This window comes from Nansenia antarctica, assembly GCF_963989245.1.
Source record: "Nansenia antarctica genome assembly, chromosome: 1".
In the NCBI taxonomy this organism is placed as follows: domain Eukaryota; kingdom Metazoa; phylum Chordata; class Actinopteri; order Argentiniformes; family Microstomatidae; genus Nansenia; species Nansenia antarctica.
This window is the reverse complement of record NC_137674.1, coordinates 13,501,432-13,523,104: the sequence shown is the minus strand read 5'-3', so window position 1 is coordinate 13,523,104 and position 21,673 is coordinate 13,501,432. Positions and strand designations below refer to the sequence as shown.

The window sequence follows — 21,673 nt, the reverse complement described above, 5'->3', positions numbered from 1 at the left end:
GACCAACTGTCCTATAAACATCTAGAATATGAACACAATGATATTATATTCATTAACACAAAGACTGACATGATGCTAAGTTTCATTGACTCAAAGGTGACACTGGTGACCAGGAGATACAAGGGAATATAATATAATAATAATATTATAAAAATATTATAGAATAAAATTAGAATAATATAATATAAGTAATCTCAACCAGAACCGCATTTGATTACTTTGAGTGTGTTTGATTTCGCTTGCTTGGTGTGTAACATTGCAGACCCCTTACATCGGACAAGCTAAATCCGGTCATTAAAAGGAAATGTCTGATCCCAACCAGGCCTTCACCATGCCCGTCACTGTATGACACACCTCTCATAGGCCTGGCCTTCCTGGGCGTCAGTCTGCAGGGTGGGAGTCTTCTTCTTCTTCCCTTTGCAGTGTGCAGCCACTCCATGGTCCAGGTAACCTTGGAGGATGTCCTTGCTCTCGCTTGGCGGGAGGTTGTAGAAGAAGTACTGGGGAGACATCTGAATGAACCTGGGAGAGAGGAGGGGAGGGGGAGGCATTGTTGGTGCGTATCAAAAATAATGATGAGTGGAAATGATAATGCCAACTTTTGTTCAATACAACTGACCCACATCTCATTCTGGGTTGGTTTGGATGGCATCTGCCAGACGCACCATTTGGTGGATTAAAAATCTATTTCGGAATGAGTGTGTAACCTAAGAGTGCGTGTGAAGGCTATTGAGCTTTCTCTGTCATTAACACTCCGGGCTTTACTTTAACGGCATAAAAAACAGTCGCAAAATGTGCAAATGTGGGGGCGCTAGTGGATGTGTCTGGAGTATTATTATAAAATAACATATTATTATATTGAAGGCCAGAATTGTTCAGCGGAACTGATGGCAGTTGACTGCATGACCGCTTATGACCGCTACTCCACCCACCTGAGCACAGGCAAGACAGTGCTGTGGTCATTTCAACGGTTACCACCAAACACAAATTGCCAATATGCCTGGCTGCATTTAGACTTGTGTACGTGTTGTGCCGTCTGAAAATAGAGCCCTCTACGTTAAAATGCAGTACCACTCTCCCGGTAGTCTGGGCAATAGATAATCCCTAATCCCCTAATCCAGTCCACACTGGAGGGCAGGATTAAGAAACCCCCTCCGGTACATTTAACTATGGTAAAGCATCTGGTCAGTCCAGTAGATACGGATCTCTCCCAAAACTCAATATCCGTGGTTACCTATTGGACAAGTGATACAAGTAGTCATTTGCTTGGCTGTACTTGTACATGTTTGCTGTTAAACTATGAACTCATTCAAAAAAATAAGGAAGGAGAAAATGCCCGAGATATGGAGATGGCAATGGTAGAAGGGGAGGATATGGAGATGGAGATGGCAATGGTAGAAGGGGAGGATATGGAGATGGCAATGGTAGAAGGGGAGGATATGGAGATGGCAATGGTAGAAGGGGAGGACGTACTCTTCTGGTGTGATGTGGGACACGGTGCGGATGCAGTTGTCCTCAGAGAAGGAGTACTCGTGGAAGAGGACCCACTCTGGAAGGCCCAATTTGGGGTTCTTGGTCCCGTAGCCAGAGAGAGGGTGCATCTGGGCCACATGCTTGTGTGTCAGCATGAAGTAATTCCCTGATCCATCCACATCCCTTGCCACCTGACAGGAATAGCGCACAGTTTAATGACCCATGACCCCTACTACTAGGTAAACAATGGACAACCAAGAAAAGATTACAAACCTAAACGCTAACTTTCAAATATGCACATTTACTTAAAAGGTGGCTAAATGCAAATCACCCCTGAAAGGTGAAAGGTTAGGTGGGCTTACCCTCCACTACATCCATGACTGTACTGTACTGTTATGGTTACGGTTACTATGGTTATCTATGAGTTAGGGTTAGAGTTAGGGTTACATCTATGGGTTAGAGTTACTGTTAGGGTTACATCTATGGGTTAGAGTTAGTGTTAGGGTTAGATATATGGGTTAGGGTTAGAGTTAGGGTTACATCTATGGGTTAGGGTTAGATCTATGGGTTAGAGTTAGGGTTACATCTATGGGTTAGTTAGGGCTACATCCATGGTTGCCCAGGGTTACAGTACATTTCGGGTTAGGGTACCTGCATGAAGAAGCCAGCTAGCAGTGCTCTCTTGATGTTGAGGGTGTTAGCCTTGGAGCCAAAGGCTGGCAGGGAGACTGGCAGCTCGATCTTCCTCAGAATGTCCATCAGATCAGAATGGAGGGTGTCGGCTGTCTGCAGGGCAGGGTAACTCAGGAAGTAGTCCTGGCACCAGCGCTCCACACTGAAGTCTAAAGCATGCAATCCAGGGATGGAGGGAAGGAGGGACAGGGAGAGAGAGAGAAAGAGAGACAGAGAAAGGAGAGAGACCATCATGCACACATCAATCAACAGCAAAAAAACGACATTATAAATGCTTCATGGTGAAGTAAGGCATTGACCAGAAGGCCATCCTTCAAAGGACACATTTAGCTACACCTTCAACATGTGTGAATATTTTAGCTTATTGTCCTTAATCGATATTAAGTATTATCTAATGAGCAAGCAGAGAGGAAGAACGGCATACAGTGGACACTCTGGTCACAACTGGATGACCTGGATTTTGCTGATGATCTGGCCCTCCTGTCACACAGCCATAATCACATGCAGGACAAGACCACCCAGCTAGCGACAACATCCCTTGGAGCAGGCCTTAGGATAAACAAGGAGAAGACAAAACTGATGAGGATTAACCCCCTGACCACCATCCCTGTCACCATAGACGACAGACCCATTAAAGAAGTCGACTCCTTCACCTACCTTGGCAGTATTATCGATAAACAAGGTGGCACAGACAGCGATGTCACTGCCAGGGTAGGCAAAGCTAGAGCAGCCTTCATCATCCTGAAGAACATCTGGGCCTCAAGGGCAATAGCAACACCAACGAAGGTGCGCATCTTCAACTCCCAACAAAAGTGTCCTTCTCTATGGTTCGGAGACGTGGAGAATGACAAAAAAGACGATACAGAAGATCCAGACATTCATTAACAGCTGTCTGAGGCGCATCTTCAGAATCAGGTTGCCGGACAAAATCAGCAACAAGGAGCTGTGGCAGAGAGGGAGCCAGGAGCCAGTAAGAGAACCAGATCCGGAGAAGGAAGTGGGGATGGATTGGCCACACCTTACGTAAGCCAGCAGATAACACCACACGCTAGGCCCTGACTTGGAACCCCCAGGGGAAGCGGAAGAGGGGAAGGCCCAAAAACAGCTGGAGGCGGGACACGGAGGCGAAAAGACATGGTACCAGCTGGGGAGAGACGGAGAAGATAGCCCAAAGCCGTGCTGGATGGAGAAGAGTCGTCAATGGCCTATGCTCCACTGGGAGTTAAGGGCCTAAGTAAGTAAGTAAGTAATGAGCAAGCAGAGAGGTTTACATTAAGGTTAGGTATGGTGATTGGTTGGTATTTCCAACATGCCAGATAGCACTGAGGGTAAACTCACATGGGTCTTGCTGGCTCTGTTTGTAGCCGTTGTAGATGTTGATGAGAGTGAAGTGGTCTCCTTCAGGGTGCTGGAACTTCATGTGGCACCGGGCTGCCTCTGGGCTCAACTCCACAGAGGGAACCAGGAAGCAGCTTGGTGCTGGGAGAGGGACAGGGGGATACAAGGGGTTAACATGGCCTACAGTACAGCATGGATCACCAATAGGCGGCCCACTGCCAAAGCTTCCCATCCGGCCAGCAGAATATATATATATGTTTTGTATTATTACGTTTATTTATATTTATTTTATTTTAAAATATATATTATAATAATAACATTTTTTTTAAATACCGGTATATATTTTATATATAGGTCTATACAGGTGCATCTAAAAATGTAATATCTTGGAAAAGTTCATTCTTTTCCGTAAGTGAAACTTTCAAAATAAATTATTATTATATATATTAAAGTCCAGGCCCCACAGTGTATGCTTAGGAATGTAATTTGTGACCCCTGCAGTACAGACTCAATCCTAAATTTGACACAAATAACAATACTGAAAAAGGAGCCAGGATAAGACACACACACACGCACACATACATACACGCACACACACATACATACACACACCTGTTAGCATGGCAGCAATGGTGACCACCTCAGTGACACAGTCAAACTGGCAGGAGGCCAGCAGCATCTTGGCCATCTGAGGTTCCAGGGGAAGTTCTGACATGATGACGCCCATCTCTGACAGGCTGCCGTCATCATCCAGGGCTGCTAGGTAGTCCAGCTCCTCTAAGGCCTGCATCAGACCCTCAGGGTCTACAGGGACATAAACACACGTGTAAACTTTGAGTATAACCACTGTGTATAACCGGGCTGTCAATTAAGCGTTATGGAACGAGAAGCGTTCGAGTTCCATAACGCTTTTATACAACCACATTTATCTATCAATATTTCACAAAAGGAAGACAAGACAAACTTTTAATTAATGTATTTTAATGGAACTATGCAAGTGTATTCATCCGCTGAACACTTGTTTATTGGTTGCTAAGCAACGGTAATAATGTAACTTCAATAACGGTAGGCTATATACAAACGTGGAGTAATATGAAACGATGTGTCAACATTCCTTTAGCCGTGCGTATATCATGGATATCGGCACGGCTGGAACGCAAACAGACCAATAGAGACAATGGACAGGATCTATCCGTTGTATAATACTGAGTACAGGGTGCAGTACATCAGCTGTAAAGCCCAATGCACACAGCGTGCGATTTTGTCGCATGACAACATTCGATTCTCAATTCACACCACCGAAGTGAGTGGGTGTGAATGGAGAATCGAATGTTGTCGTGCGACAAAATCTCATTGCACGCCGTGTGCATTGTCTCATTCAAAACAATGGAATCGAATTCGGCGGTGCGACAAAATCGGGGCCGTGTGCATTGGCCTTAACTGTGTTGGTCAACAGGAACAAAGAAAATAAGTAAAAATGCTTTCCTAACCCTAGTATTGAAATGTATAGTATACTGTATATTCTAGATGACTTATTTAATGTATCTGTGGTTTGTTGGAATAGGTACAGATACAAACATGATGACACAAAAATTAAGACATATCAATGTTATTCTAAATCTGCCATGTATGATTATTTAAAAAATTTGGTAACTGACAAGCTTTGCTTTTAAGCATAAAAAACATGGATTATTGACAAACCACCCCGTTGTGATAATCACATGATCACAGCCTATGAATGAGAAACAACGACAAGATAATAAATAATCACATCAGTCTGAATGTCATCCAGTCACGCGCACACACACACACACACACACACACACGCACACATATACACACACGCACACACACACGCACACAGAGCTCGGCTAAGCTCTTATCGCTAATGAGTGTTGGCCCTCCGATAGACCGTTGCAACATCATCGTACCCACAGATCTCAGCACACGGAAGCAAATCACCCCCCCCCAACAATGGCTGTACAACAGAGGCTGTCAGCCCAGCTAAAGCACGGCTCACCACCCGCCAATAGAACAGAACAGGTCGCCCAGGCCAAACCCATTGAGCTGAGCCCACCGTGTCTCCATGGAGGAGGAGCGGGGAGGTCACAAACATACACACTGAACCAGAGTGGTAAACATGACACCCACATAGGGGTACCTGTCCATCTACCCAACAAGTCATTTTGTTCATTTATATATATATAAATATTGAGCAACAAACACTATTGACACAACATTTCAACCATGTTCTCACTGTTGTGAAATGTGTCCCTCAAAATCTGGTTGGTCACAGCAGTCTTGGTGGGATATTTGTCCTTATGATACATGTTCAACTGCTTGTTGCTTACTGAATATATTTCACTCATTGCTGTGTGCATTATCGGCACAACACATCTATTGAGTTGCCATATCACACCGGTCGATACAGTATCTAAGATAATAATAATAATAATAATAATAATACATTAGACTTGTATAGCACTTTTCTACACACTCAGACGCTTTACAAACTGAAAAGATCGAGTAGTAATAATAAAAAGAAACAAAAGGTAAATAGAAGAAAGTATAGGGGCCTAATTGAGGTAGTGCTGGGGACACATGGGAAGGGGAGGGGGAGAGGGTTAACTGGTGAAGGCGAGCTTGAAGAGGTGGGTTTTGAGGGCCTGTTTAAATGTTGGGAGGGTATTGGCCTGTCTGATGTGGTTGGGGACGGCGTTCCAGAGGGACAGGGCTGCGGCTGAAAAGGCCCTATCACCCCAGGTCCGGAGCTTGGTCCTGGTGGTCTTGAGGGTGGTTTGGTCGTCAGACCTGAGGCAACGGGAGGAGGTGTGGAGGGGGACGAGGTCGGCAAGGTAGGAGGGGGCCAGATAGAGATAGAGAGCCCCATGCTTATCCTACAGTAAGGTCATACCTGGTCGGTCGATGAAGTCACAGTGGCCCTGGCCCACAACCTCCATCCTCTTCAGGAAGAGCACCGTAGAGGTGATGTCAGACTCCAGGATGTGTGGGCGTGTCTCGCTGGGCAGAGGCGTGTCCTCTGGGTACAGACAGAAACACTTCCCTACAGGAAGTGACACGTTATGAATAGCATAGGCAAAAGGTTACTTTGAATGATATGGCCCAGTCAGGAAACGCCCAGACACGGGTGTAGATCTGAAAAGGATTAGGTAGGTGAAAGAGCCAGGTAACGAAAGGTGGAGTTACTATGCACTGATTATATCTAATTGTTTTCTATCTAAAAGTGTATAGGGCAAATGGGCTGGGGGTTGTTTCTGGACAGGGTCTTCAACACTGACGGGTTTGGTGACTGAGTTCAGTCTTCATACCTGTTGATCCTAGCAGCTGTCTGCGGCTCTCCGCTTGGCTATTACTGATTGGTCGGATGTCGACTGAGTTTGCCCTGATCCTGGGGTTGTACAACTGTAAGAGGTCAGAAAAAGAGTGACACATTGTCAATGCATCAAAGAATGGTGGCACACTAACAGTTTTTACCTATATTATAGCTTACATTTTAGACATTTAGCAGAAGCCTTTATCCAAAGCGACTTACAACAAGTACATTAATGTTGTCTAAGGAAGTGAATCATCTACAATCACGGAACATTTTATTAGGAACACTATACTAATACTGGGTACATCCAGTTCGGTAATCCCGAACGACAGTTCCGTCAAGTGTCTTTTTGGAAATATTAGGTCCCACCGTTTTACGAGATAGATAGATAATTTGATTGATAGTTTGAAAAGGCTAACCCTTTCCTCTCAAAACAGCCTCAATTCTTTGTGGCATTGATTCCACAAGATGTTGGAAGCATTCCTTTAAAATCCTGCAGATTTTTCAGGTGCACTTTCAAGCTGTGAATTTTCTGTTCTACCACATCCCAAAGGTGTTCTATTGGATTCAGATCCGGTGACTGGGAAGGTCACTAAAGAACACTGAACTCCTAAAATAGTAAATAGCCATTAGAAGATGGGTAAATTGTGGCCATTTCTTAACATTATTACCATGTGTAAGGCACCTGTACAAATGTATGCTTAAAACCCTCCATAACACATTTACGTACATATCTTTTCTGGACCCCCGCGTCAATGACGAAGCTCAGAGTAGGAAGAGGCCAGAAGAGCTCCTCGTTTGGGCTGGAGGTAAGGAAGACTCTTCTACACCTGCCTTCCTCTTCACCCAGGAGAAGTACACTCCCTCCCTCCCCAGGGTGCACTGGGATGGGCAGGAGCTCCCCAAGAGCCGGGTGCAAACTGGGCCCCTCTCTGCGGAGGACGTCATGGGCTAAATCTATCTCCTGAGAGAGAGAGAGAGATATTTAAGGAATTCTGTTCTAAAAGCAACAGTAGTCTGGCTGTGGCATTCCTGGAGTTTAGACCAGGAGACATTTCAACATGGTGGTAAACAAACCAAAACAAGGGAACAAAGATCTAAATTATAAAAATATTTTCTGAAGAAGCATCTAGCTAGCAAATATTCTAAATTAATTAAAAGTGATGGGGTTAACTTGAATTTCAAATCAGTGTTCTGGTACATATAGTCATTTCCAAATAATCCCTAACTGGAATTCAAGCCACAGTAGGACCTTGCCAGATTACAACGTTACCAGGTAAATCTTACCACGTGTATTGTGTAAAATAGGTAAAGACTACACTAAGACAGCCATATCATATGGCGACATAGTAGGCTCACGTAGCCTTACTTCCAAATCACGTTGTTCTCCTCTTTCAGGTCTGGACTTTTGGGAGAATGTACTTGCAATTTCATTGGATGTTACATTCCGAGAACCCCGCCCCCCAAGATCATAGAATGGGTGCTTGTTGTTATCTAGTAGGACTATTTCGCAGAGAGTTGTTGCCCGTGCTAGCTTGCAACATTGAAGAAAATAGAAGAAAACCTGAAGGAAAAAACGAATTCTGCAAGGTATTTGATTTGGTTTAATGTGTGGCGAGACGTCAGTCATTTCAAATGGGTTTCCACCTCTTTGTAGCTACGTTCTGCAAAGGATTTCCCTAGGCTTTCCGAACTAGGAAAACCTGGTCTCAACAAGGTTAATGACACAGTTACAATTCACCCCAAACCTTACCTGAGTGGTGGCCAGAAACACCACCACATCCCCTTCCTCCTGGGAGTGGTGTATCTCTAGGACCAGGCGCAGGGCACAGCAGAAGTAGTCCTTACGACTGCTGGTACTGTACACCACCTCAGCTGCCCCCAGCCCCTCCAGCTGTAGCAGCGGGGTGGTGTTCCCATAGTGGGTCAGGAGTCTGGGTCCCGGCGGCGTAGCGGTGAGGACCACCACACGGAGCTCTGGCCTCTGCAGTACGATGTCTTTGAGGAGGCCCAGGAGGACGTCTGTGCTGACGGTCCTCTCGTGGGCCTGGTCGATGATGATCACAGCGTAGTGCTCCAGCATAGGGTCTGACATCATCTCCCTCAGGAGCATGTCATCTGTGCAGTACCTGGGATGGTCAAAGACAGTTGGGTTAGATGTGAAAATATGCAGTGGCATCAGAAGGTATAGTTATAGACTCGATTTAAAATGTATGTATTTTGTTTGCCATCAATACCTGATAATGACAAAGCGAAAACACATTTATAGAAAGTTGAAAAATACTTAATTTACATAGGTATCAAGACCCTTTGCTCAAATGCAGTAAATGTCTCTCAGTAAGTTGAATTGAGTCCATCTCAATGCAAGGTAAATAGTTCATGTGATTTTGGAATCAATAGTTTTTATTGCTTTATACTAGGGTCTCTGCATTGGAATCAAGGGTTAGGTGTGTGTGTGTGTGTGTGTGTGTGTGTGTGTGTGTGTGTGTGTGTGTGTGTGTGTGTGTGTGAGAGTGTGTGTGTGTGTGTGTGTCCTGCATGACTGTGTTTGCTGACCTGAGAACAGTGTCACTGGAACAGCATGTCTCCCGAGGGATGCTGTAGCCCACTTCATGACCGATGTTGACGTCCATCTCATCAGCCACCCGTAGAGCGAGGTCCACTGTCTGCTGCGTGTGGATCTGGGTGCACACCACCATACCATTTCGGTACTGAACAGACAGGCAGAATTCTGCACACCACTGGGGAATCTGTGGATGCCACAGGGACACAAAGACAGTTAGACATTCATAACACATTTCCCACTACAGTTGAACCTTAGTAGTATGAGAGATGTCATGCAAAAAGTCCAAGAATGAGAGCAGCTGTCTCTTCTTGCAAAATTGATTTCTATCTTCTAACCTGTTTAACTAAATCAGGGTTAAATAAATGACATCCAAGACACAGGGACAACATGTAGATACACGCCTGTTGTTCTTTATAAAGCTGAGAAATACTTCCAAAAACAGTCTAACAAAGCTCCTTCCTCAAATGACCAAATACCATCCATATAATAATATGAATTGTCTTATAAGCATTGATTTGAAAAACTTCCTTACCTGGGAACTTCTCCCTGTTTTAGCAGTGCCAGTGACAAAAACAAACGGACTGCTGACCAGATAGTCCATGAACTCACACTTGGCTCTCCAAACGGGTAGAGCCTTTCTCTCCTTCAACAGTGTGTAATACCGAGAGGAATAAGGCAGTCCATCAAATTGATTAAGCTCCAACACATCATCATATTCTATGTCTTCCAGACCCGCAATGTCTCCTTCGGATTCGTAGGTTATTCTCTCCCCCCAGTACTCCTCTGTGGCAGGGGCACCGTCCTGCGCCATCGTTCGGGTATTTCAATTCGTTTATCCGACTGGAGGAAGAGACAGAATCTAGAGAGCGCACACCAGCAGACGCACGAAATGTTCACATAATTTGTGTGATTCCATGTTTAAGAGTTTCGAAATCGGCTGTTTAGTGGTTGATCAAATAGCGGATCTCTGTCCCAACAGTCCCAACAAATTAGAATTGGTTCAGCGGCAGACAGCGACCGTCAAGCCTGGCAGGACGTGGTCACGTGACCACTAATCCCAAGTAGAATCCGACAGATGACATTGATGACCCAACCCCCCTGAATTGGGTCGGTGGGCCCGGGGGGCTAGATTAGTTTATTTATTTAGCACACAAGAGATTGTGCAAGGAGGGAACGAAGCCCAGAAGGCTTGTACAGAGTTCCACCCCACGTCAATATCTATGTTTCAAATAAAAATCAAGGGACACTTACTGCACGTCAATAGGAGAAAAGAAACCACAAACAAAAGCATATCCATCGGGCAGACAGGTAGGATAGCACATACAAACACACAAGACAACAACAAAAAACTGAAAATAGATACAAGGATAGTAAGATTAGTAAAAAAAAAAAAAAAAAGTTTCCATCTTGCCCACCTTTCAACGGGAAAAGCACTACAATATAAAATAAACAGCTCATAACGAAATTAGATCTTTTTTCAGTTGCTTTCTGAAAGCCGATCGAGGTGTTGATCTCAGTGGCGAGCTCAATGTGTTCCAGATTCTCGGACCTCTATAACAAATGTTGAATTGGTGGCTAGAAGTTCGACAGAAAGGTAAGTGGAGGTCATTATTGAATCTTGTTGGATAAGAGTGGATGTCAGATGAGAAAATAAAGAAATGCAAAAAGTCTAGACTGGAGTCTAGACTGGGTCTGGAGTTAAACTCGACGCGAGTCCAATAGGCTAGGTGCACGATCTCCACTACTTCCTGAAAGGCACCTTGCATGCACATATCCTGTCTCTCTCTATTGGTTTAATTGATTAATCAGCTGTGCGGTAAACTGTTGGAACACACAGTGCACAGGTGATTAATCAATTAAACCAATAGAGAGAGACAGGATATGTTCATGCAAGGTGCCTTTCAGGAAGTAGTGGAGATCGTGCACCTAGCCTATTACCCCACACGGGTTATACTATTGGCAGTCTAGGTGGAAACCCAAATAAAAGACGTAATGTGATTGGGTCTTCTTCGAAACACGGAGAAAGCTCCTCCCTCACCCCCCACGCGGTTGTTTTTAAAGTTGTTTACGGAAGATCAATTAAGTTATCAAACTTTTTATTTTATTTTAGGGTTAGGGTTATTTTAGGAACATTTGTGAAACATTCGAGGAATGTTCTCAGGATTGTTTTTTTTTAGGGTGAAGTTCTCAAACCATTTCAATGTCCCAAGAAATACAAACACACAGGTGCATGACATTAATATCATATATATATATATATATAATAAAATATATTTAAAAAATATATATATAATAAAACATGATTATATATTTACAATATACACGTTTTCTGTAACTGGACCTTGTTGAATTGTAATGTAATACCCCTGGCTTAGATAGATCGCCACACTAATTTCTCACTTGGCCTGTGGATTCTGGTCATAGCCACACTACTAACTTCAGCCCACTTTAGCCACATTGGTAACATCAAATCAATGGGTGTGAATGGGATCAAGAGACAAACTTCAACATTTGTGACCAAATTACCTCAAAGTAACTACCAACCAAAGTCAGAAAGTTCATTTGAGTTGATTTGGCCATGCATGCAATGTTAACCATTGTCTCTTGATCCCATAAATGTTTGTCAGTGACTAATGTTAACTGAAGTTACTAGTGGCTGTTTAAAGAGCTCTGAACCCTGCATTAGGCATATAGTCTCTCCTGACCCACGGACTACTGTCAAGGTGAGGAACCATCTGACAATATTAAGGTGTAAAAAGTGAATCTCCTCGATGCTTGTCTCTCTGTAACAAATCTGCTTATGTTAATTAGCTAAACTCAATGAAATATAAATGATAGGCTACATCTGGAAATGGTGTGAGAACACTACTCTCATACCAGTACAAACAACCATAGGAGGAGGATGGTTTTATCATCACTGCAAGAAATAGGATGGAGAGAGAAAACCTGGTTGTGAACTTCAGTGGATATTCTGGTCAATATCTTTTGGGGGTACAGCAGGGCTAGCGAGCAGGTTCAGAGATAGGAAAGGTTAGGATATTTATAGCATAGCATAGAGTACGGCACAGTGTTTTATTTGTAGAGTATAGTAGTACAGTGGATAGTGTATATAGCCTTTATTTATGTAAACCAGCTCTTTTCCCTTCTTGTTTTTAGTATTTTTTTTCCTAGCACCAGGGGAGCCCCCCCTCCTAAATTTCGTTGTATGGTACCTGTACTATATTAATGACAATAAAGACCATTCATTCATTCATTCATTCATTCATTCATTCATTCAGGGTTCAGCATGTTGACTTTCTCTGTCCCTGGTGATCCACACTCCAGTCCAGTAGGTGGCGGTAATGCGCCGTTTACATGAGTTGCCAGTCGCTATTAAACGACAACAGAGAAGATACGGGGGGCTTTTTTAGATGCATTTTCGGAATTGTGCTCATTTGGGGAAATCAACGCGAGCTTTAAAACCTGGAGATCAACCGTCATATTCTCTCATAATGTTGTCGAGTAGTTCTAATCCGGACGACTGACAGCTGGCAATGTAACTAAACTATACATCCCTGGGTCTGTACACTGTGTCTAGCTAAACTAGCAGCCACAGCTAGCTACTAGTAGTTTGGTAGCAGCAGGAGTAAGTAAGTAAGTAAGTAAGTAAAGCTTTATTTATAGAGCACCTTTCATACAAGAAATGCAGCTCAAAGTGCTTTACAACAGGGATAAGAACATAAAGTGAATATCAAAACATATACAAGCATAGAATGAATATAAAAGCAGGGGGAAACAGTCAAAAGAAAAGGTAAAGATTTACAGACTACTATAGACTTTATCAATAGACTTCTTATAGATGTTATTGACAGACTACAGTGGGCAGGTGCAGATAACTAAGCTAGTTGAAGGCTATATTGAAGAAGTGCGTTTTTAGCTTTCTTTTAAAAATATTTAGTGAGCTGGCTTCCCTGATCTCTAAAGGTAATGTGTTCCAAAGCTTTGGGGCATAGTTGGCAAAGGAAGGACTACTAGTCGGAATTCATTGGTAACATATAGTGAAAGCACAGAGCTTTCAGAGGTCTACTACCCACCTGATAGCCACACAGCCCTCTAGGATTTCCAGCCATTCTGAATAGCAATTTCTTTGTGTCATCATACCAACACTTGTGCCCTAGCTCTAACTATAGGCATTAGTATTTATTAGCACGTTTTTCTCATTTTCCCTAGTATCCCACAGTAGTAAATCGTGTGCCATGTAAGTTAGTTTGCTTCATGGTTTATGTTTTTGTTGGTGGTTTGCAGCATTGTTGGGGATAATTCAGTAAGTGATTTGAATTGACAATTTAAACATGTTTTAATGTCTAAAGCTCCTCATTTTCAGTTTATTACGAAATCAATTACAAATTAACTGCCCTATTTGCAATCGTTGTTATTTTGTTTACTTCTTGAATTTATTGAATTGAAATTCAACTGACCACAAAATAGTACATTTCTTGTACAGAGAGAGAGTAGTTAATTAAAAGAAAGTGACAGACATACAACATATTCATATCGCCACGGGTATCTTCTGTGCATTTAGATGCTCTCTTCAATGTAGCTTATATTCAATATAATTTAAATGGGTGTATCTTTGAGTGTGTGTATTGTTTGCCTGGCAGCTTCTTGGATCATGCATTTTTAATGACTCTGGTTCCTGCTCTTTAAACAGGCAGGAGCACGCCAGGCATGACTAGTGCACACCTGGATGAGTGGCAGAGGAGGTCCTTTGACATTTCCTCTGGCACCTGCACACCTGAACAGACGGCAGAAGCCTATCGGGCGCATATCCTTTCCATTCAATATGCATGGGCGAGCTCCGAGCTCTCTCAGGCCAGCGCAGCCAGCCTGTTCAGGACCTACTCAGAGCGCTACGCCGCAGTGCTGGACTCGGACGATCCTCACACTGGGCTTAACAACTATGCCGACAGCGCACTGCATCTGGCCCACAGTCAGAAGAACCACAGTGACAAATGGAAGTCGTCCCTGACAGTCGCGAGTGTTCGGGAGCTGCCATGCGTGCAGAAGATGCTTCAGGCTGGGACAAGCGGGGGACACTCCCTGTTGACACCTACAGATGTTAACATATCTATTAGGCAGGAGGGCAGAGGCATCTCCCTGTTTGCTCCCTCTGCAGAGCCTCTGCCCCTATTGACGAAGACTGAGGGCAGCAGTACTTTCAGCAGTCCACTAGGTGGTGCTGCAGAGAAACCGAGAGCCTCCAACATTCCCCATTCCTCCGCTCACCCCCCAGCACGGGCACAGCCTCTGTTTGGCCCTCACTCCTCAGCCCCTCCACAAGCAAACCAGGCCTCTGTCTTCCTCTGGGAAGAAGACAGTCACCAGTCTGTCTCCTTCCCCTCCTCTCACTCCTCTCACACAGCTAGGGGGGCAGTTGGAGGCCAGTCAGGGCAGGAGTCACGGAGTGGCTCTAACTTTAAAAGTGCCCGAGAGCAGTTCATTGCTGATCAGCAAAAAAAACACTTGCACCAGCCCTACAGAGCTCAGCCACCTAGTATTCCAGCTGCAACCAAGAAGTCCCTGGGAGCAAATAGACCACGGGGGACATTTTCAAAGTTTGTGTCCCCCATGCCGAGGGAGGAGGACGGTGGTCCCAACAACAACGCAGCCCAAGATACTGGGATAGTGGATGAGCGTCTGAAAAACTTTGAGCCAAAGATCCTGGAGCTGATCATGAGTGAAATCATGGACCACGGGCCACCTGTGTCTTGGGATGACATAGCTGGTCTGGAGTTTGCCAAGGCCACCATAAAAGAGATCGTAGTTTGGCCTATGTTACGTCCTGACATCTTCACTGGCCTCCGTGGTCCACCCAAAGGCATCCTCCTATTTGGGCCCCCAGGGACGGGCAAAACTCTGATCGGGAAGTGTATCGCCTGCCAGTCAGGGGCCACCTTCTTCAGCATCAGTGCCTCATCACTCACCTCAAAATGGGTGGGCGACGGGGAGAAAATGGTGAGGGCATTGTTCGCCATCGCCGGCTGCCACCAGCCAGCAGTCATCTTCATCGACGAGATCGACTCTCTGCTGTCTCAGCGGACAGATGGAGAGCACGACTCCTCCCGACGGATAAAGACAGAGTTCCTGGTTCAGCTTGACGGGGCAGCCACCTCAGCTGACGACCGCATCCTGGTGGTGGGCGCCACCAACCGCCCTCAGGAGATCGACGAGGCGGCCCGTCGCCGGCTTTCCAAGAGGCTGTACATCCCCCTTCCGGAGGCCGTCGCCCGACGACAGATAGTGGTGAACCTCATGTCTCGTGAGAAGAACCAGCTGGGAGCGGAGGAGCTGGAGAATGTGGTCACGGGGACAGAGGGATTCTCGGGGGCTGATATGACACAGCTGTGTCGAGAGGCAGCACTAGGCCCCATTCGTAGCATCCAGTTCAGCGACATCGCTACTATCACACCTGACCAGGTGCGCCCCATCCTCCACGTTGACTTCCAGGAGGCCCTTAAGAACGTGCGCCCCAGTGTCTCGGCTAAGGACCTGGAGCTCTACGAGGACTGGAACAAGACCTTCGGTTGTGGACGTTGATCAGGCTGCAGCATGGTTTATATTTTCCATTTACTGCTGTCTGAAATCTCATTGATACAAGCACGCTATGTTCAATGAATGGGATGATTAACACGGACTGTAATTCTCAAACAATGATTAGTGAAATTATACTGTATATTCGTCATCTCAGTTGTGGATATAAAAGTGTGTTGTAAGCTTTTGGGTGTGATATAATTGTATATATATATATATTAATTTTGTATCATCTGCATTATATTATTATTATTAGTAGTAGTATTATTATTATTATTATTATTATTATTATATGATCCTGATGCAGTTAAATGTATTATTCTTACTACATGGGATGTTGATAAAATGTCTTCCTAATAAAAGTTTCCAAATATTTTCTGTGGCATTTTATTACCAATGTTTTTTTTTTCTTTGTAACACAGGAAATGTGGCAAAGGTTGTTTTTCTTTTGCAAAGGATGGGGGCCATGGGTTCATGTGTCACTTTGTTCTCTTTTCACACCATCACCTATCTGTCCAAAGCAGATAAACACCTTTGCCTGGAGAACAACTCCCCTTCGCCTGGAATCCTGCAGCATCACTAGCCTGACTAACTCAAATCCTTATCAAGATGATCTTAAATGTCTCCCTCACTCCCTATAATTTGTTGTAATCTCCTAAAAGGGGAAATGGGGTAATCCTTTAAAAGTTCTTAGAAAGAGATTCCAAAATATCCTGAAGTCTTAAGCAATGGATATGCTAACCATGAAAGGGGAAGTTGAGTAACTGTATCCTGGTTCAGCAGCACAAATGTTGTACAACACTTAATTGAATAGAAACTGATATTTTAACGATCAGTCATATTGATGGGTGCTGGTGGGCTGTGCAAAAATGCCTCAAAGAAAGTTGAAGAATTGTGCATCGCTGTGAGTGAATGTCGTACAGCATGAACCGTTGCTAAAATGTTTAGCCAACTTAAAGTGCCCCTGGTCTCATAATAAGACATACCCACAGACCTGCACTCTCTTGTCACCGTGACAACAAAACAGGAGAAACGCTTCCTGTTCATCAGGCCTAAAGACCTGAAATCCTTCTAGAATGTTTTTTTCCACTTGAAATTAAAGTGTACGATTCATGATTTATTTTTGTTATATCTAATGTCTTATAATTATCATGAACAGGCATCTATCTAGATAACATATTGTGCATGACATTGCTTTGATAAATACCTAGCAGTTTAATCCTGCTCACCCCAGAGCTTTCAGACAGGCTGCCTGCCCTCTTTCTGTCCTCTAGACTCAGTCCTCCAAATACATATGGAGTCAACAGGGATTTTAATGTAGTTGATCTCCTTTTAAGTTGAATGCCTCTCTTGTCAAATAGAGTTGCTGGCTGAGAAGGCGCCGATTATAGATTGTGCGCACATGAAATAAAATGGTCATGTAATTTTTATGAAACAATCTTTGAAAAACTGGAAGACCATGAAAAAAGGGTTTCATGTATTTTTCATCTTTTTGTCAAGTTGCTGATTAATTTTTCATAGTTCTGTGGTTGGCCGCAGTATTGAAACTTTGTAAAATTAGCCAGCAATGCAAGTAGTGTGCACATCCCCAAGGGGGTGGTGGAAGCTAGTCAGAACAGCAGGGCTCTCCACAGCTGGACCGGGACAGATGCACAGAATTCCTCTGGTACTGGGATGGTAAATTCAGCCACTGACATTCAGAAATTTTTTATAATCTATCATATCTTTACATCTCTGTAAAGCCCAGAAATGGTGAGATAAGATTGGGCTTTTAGTTAAAATGTGACCTACAGTATACCATACAAAGGAAAAGTTACCCTTGCATGATTGTTGAAGATTGGCTAAATTCTTGTTGATTTATACTTGTCATTCTTACTAGCCTTACAAGCCCTTTCACTCATCCTAGTTGGGGCTTTGATCATGGCCACCCATAGCCCATGCGGTCGGACATGAAGTGTACCATTATGCAGCCCCTCAGATTTCTTCTCCACATGTATTGAGGACTCAGTCTGGGGACTGTATACTGTAGATATGATTTAAGGGCATGATCAGTTGTATAGATCCTGGGATAACCCAAGTGTTATAGTATAGTATGATATATGATGTAATATAGTCAGCGTCACACAAAAAAACATAGTATAGTATGACTACATCATGCATACTATACTATGTTTTTTTGTGACGCTTACTATACTACATCATAATATATCATACAACATACTATACTATATATCATATTATAAATGTGTGTGTCCATGTGCTTTTGTATTACAATAAAGGAAAACTTTTTTTCACTTTATTATTCTTTTCCTTATGATATATAGTTTGATATAGTATTATGTTCTTTTTTTCCATATTTTTTTCACTTTATTGTTTTTTTCCTTAGTATTATATAGTATAGTTTTATATATTATTATCATACTCAGGAAAAAAAGAATTAAGTGAAAAAAACAAAAAAACAACATAGTTTACTATGTTCTTTTTTTCCATCTTTTTTTCACTTTATAATTTTTTTCCTTAGTATTGTATATTATAGTTTGATATAGTATTATCATACTCAGGAAAAAAAGAATTAAGTGAAAAAAAACACAGTTTATGTTCTTTTTTTCACTTTATAATTTTTTTCCTTAGTATTATATGGTATAGTATAGTTTGATATATTATTATCATACTCAGTAAAAAAGAATAAAGTGAAAAAAACACAAAAAAACATTTTTTTTCATCATTTTTTCACTTTATAATTTTTTTCCTTAGTATTATAGTATGATATAGTCAGGGGTGCACATAACTTTTTGGGGCCAGTGCTCAGAGGAGCACCTAGGGATGCTGCTTGGTGCTCCCCGAGCTCGCGAGTCACGACCCGTAGGATGGATAAAAAAGGGATACATGGATAACTTATATTAGCAAAACGACATTTATTCATAAATAAAGATGAACGAACAAATTATTGTGTGCAAAACAAAAGAAACAAATGCAAAATCAAATGACTGCTCTTTAAGCATGACAGTCTGTCAGACTCCTTTAAACACAATGAAATCAACTGACATCTCTTTAAGCACTGCTTTGTTCTGTAAACACTGAAATCAACTTTTCAACAAAAAGTTACAGCCTAAGCATTTATTTATGCTACAAGCTTAATCATCATCATCACTGCTCTCTTGACTGCTGTTGTCACTGTCCTCAATTTCAACCATGGTAGAGGATGTTGTAGGCTATCACTTTAAATAGCTCATTATTTTGATTGTCTTTTTCTAATAGAATTCCCAACCATATTCCCTGGGTCAGGGGTCGAGGTGCGATAATGAAGCTGTAAAACAAACGTCTGAACGTTTGAAAGCTTCAGAGAAAAGAAACGTGTTGTTTTTCCTTTTAGCGACGAGTCGTTCGGGACTGAATTTTCACGAGGCGGCGTGATAACCATGCGATACGCGATACGCGGAATGAAAGTACGAGTTACGATACTTTCCGAATGTTCGCTAACTAGAAACAAACAGAACTATACTATAGTATAGAAGAACACACAGTAGCAAACTATAGAAGAACACAAAGTGACAGACTTTAACTCAAACACAGAACGATACTACAGCTGAACACACAGTAACAGACCACAGTAACAGAATTAAAGTTTTAACCGCGCACACAACACTGAAGTTATGGAATGGCCCACTGGCACCAACTGAGTGTCTCTCCCAGGCTTTTATCCTCCCTCCACCCTTGATTGAGGATTGCGCACAGGTGTGCCCAATCATGCCGTCACCATGGCAGGAGGAAGGACAATCACCTGAGAGAAACACAGGAAACAAACAGAACACACACACAAACACACTACGGACGTAACATAGTTTGATATAGTATTATCATACTCAGGGAAAAAAGAATGACGTGAAGGAAATATAGTATATATATATGTATATATATAGTATATACTATGTTCTTTTTTTTCCTTCATTTTTTCACTTTATTATTATTTTCCTTAGTATTGTAGCGAACGAGAACTGGTAGTGTAACTCGCCCCATGCGGGGGGATCGAACCCCGATCTCCCGCATAACCACCGGCCGCGCTAACCACAACACCAAGAGAGTTAACTCCCTTGGAGGAGCTGTTAACGGGCCTCATACAGGATCATTACATTTCAAATGTTGACATTTTTTTCTTTTACCTGTAATGCTTCACATTTGCCTTTGTTCTATATGGTGTTTCGATACATTGTAGCGAACGGGAACTTGGTAGTGTAACTCGCCCCATGCGGGAGTCGAACCCCGACCTCCCGCATAACCGCCGGCTGCGCTAACCACAACACCAAGCGAGTTAACTCCCTTCGAGGAGCTGTTAACGGGCCTCATATAGGATCGTTACAGTATTATAGTATGATATAGTATAGTTTGATATATTATTATCATACTCAGGAAAAAAAGAATAAAGTGGAAAAAACACTAAAAAAAACAACATAGTTTACTATGTTCTTTTTTTCAGCATTTTTTCACTTTATAATTTTTCCCCGTAGTATACCCTTAGTATTATAGTATGATATAGTATAGTTTGATATAGTATTATCATACTATACATCATATAGTATGATATAGAATGATCATAGAATGATAAAAATGATTAAAAAAACAAATTAGTGAAAAAAAGAACATAGTTCTATGTTATTTTTTCATATTTTTTCACTTAATTTATTTTTTCCTTAGAATGATAATAATATATCATGTTATACTTTAGGAGTATGGAAGTCGATTCGAGATACATCCTTCAACCATCTAAGAAACATCACTAAGGTACAATCATTTCTCTCCCAGGCAGACACCGAAAAATTAATGCATGCGTTTGTTACTAGTAGGCTAGATTACTGTAATGCTCTCCTGACAGGTCTCCCCAAAAAAATGATTAATAGACTACAAATAGTTCAGAATGCTGCTGCTCGTGTCCTTACTAGGACCAAACGAAGAGCGCACATCACACCTGTCTTGAGATCACTACACTGGCTCCCTGTCAGTTATAGAATAGACTTTAAGATCCTTTTACTAGTCTATAAATCACTCCACTGCGATGCACCCAATTACATGGTGGACATGCTCATAAGATACACACCAGCTAGACCCCTAAGGTCTAGTGGCACGGAACTTTTAATAGTGCCAGAGGCTAGGACAAAGAGATTTGGAGGATCAGCTTTTAGCATATATGCTCCTAGATTGTGGAACACCCTACCTGAGGGCCTGAGGTTGTCTAAAACTCAGGACTTTTTTAAGCGTGACCTCAAAACCTACTTACAGCTCCAAGGAGGTGTGGAAGGGCTTCAAGAAGATCACGGGCCACAAGCAGCCACATCCTGTGGTGGAGGGGACCCGAGAGCAGGCAGATGACCTGAACTGCTTCTTTAACAGGTTTGACCAACCATCCCCCTGCCACCCCCCACAGCCCCCGACCCTGTCACAGCCCCCGACCCTGTCACAGCCCCCGACCCAGCCCCCGACCCTGTCACAGCCCCCGACCCAGCCCCCGACCCTGTCACAGCCCCCGACCCAGCCCCCGACCCTGTCACAGCCCCCGACCCAGCCCCCGACCCTGTCACAGCCCCCGACCCAGCCCCCGACCCTGTCACCCCCCCCATCCCCCTGTCACCCCCCACAGCCCCCGACCCTCTCCTCCCCTCTCCAATGTACCGCACCCCTGGCAACAGTAGCCCCCACTCCCCCTG

General features: G+C 43.2%; 2 protein-coding genes across 2 annotated transcripts; one reads left to right on the top strand and one right to left on the bottom strand.

The window, feature by feature from the left end:
• Nucleotides 1-338: 338 nt before the first annotated feature.
• On the bottom strand, nt 339-10,215 carry LOC308157083 (putative pre-mRNA-splicing factor ATP-dependent RNA helicase DHX32; the record flags this gene model as incomplete). Its single annotated transcript, XM_080530562.1, has 11 exons — nt 339-522; nt 1,474-1,664; nt 2,125-2,315; nt 3,505-3,645; nt 4,117-4,308; nt 6,419-6,568; nt 6,834-6,927; nt 7,569-7,802; nt 8,592-8,967; nt 9,395-9,588; nt 9,937-10,215. 11 exons carry the CDS (start codon nt 10,213-10,215, stop codon nt 339-341), a joined length of 2,226 nt encoding a protein of 741 aa, XP_080386688.1.
• A 3,416-nt stretch (nt 10,216-13,631) lies between these two features.
• fignl1 (fidgetin-like 1) lies at nt 13,632-16,185 on the top strand. Its single transcript, XM_080535692.1, has 2 exons — nt 13,632-13,707; nt 14,095-16,185. The coding sequence occupies exon 2, from the start codon at nt 14,112-14,114 to the stop codon at nt 15,978-15,980; it is 1,869 nt and encodes a 622-aa protein (XP_080391818.1). The 5' UTR covers nt 13,632-13,707; nt 14,095-14,111; the 3' UTR covers nt 15,981-16,185.
• The last annotated feature ends 5,488 nt before the right edge of the window (nt 16,186-21,673 follow it).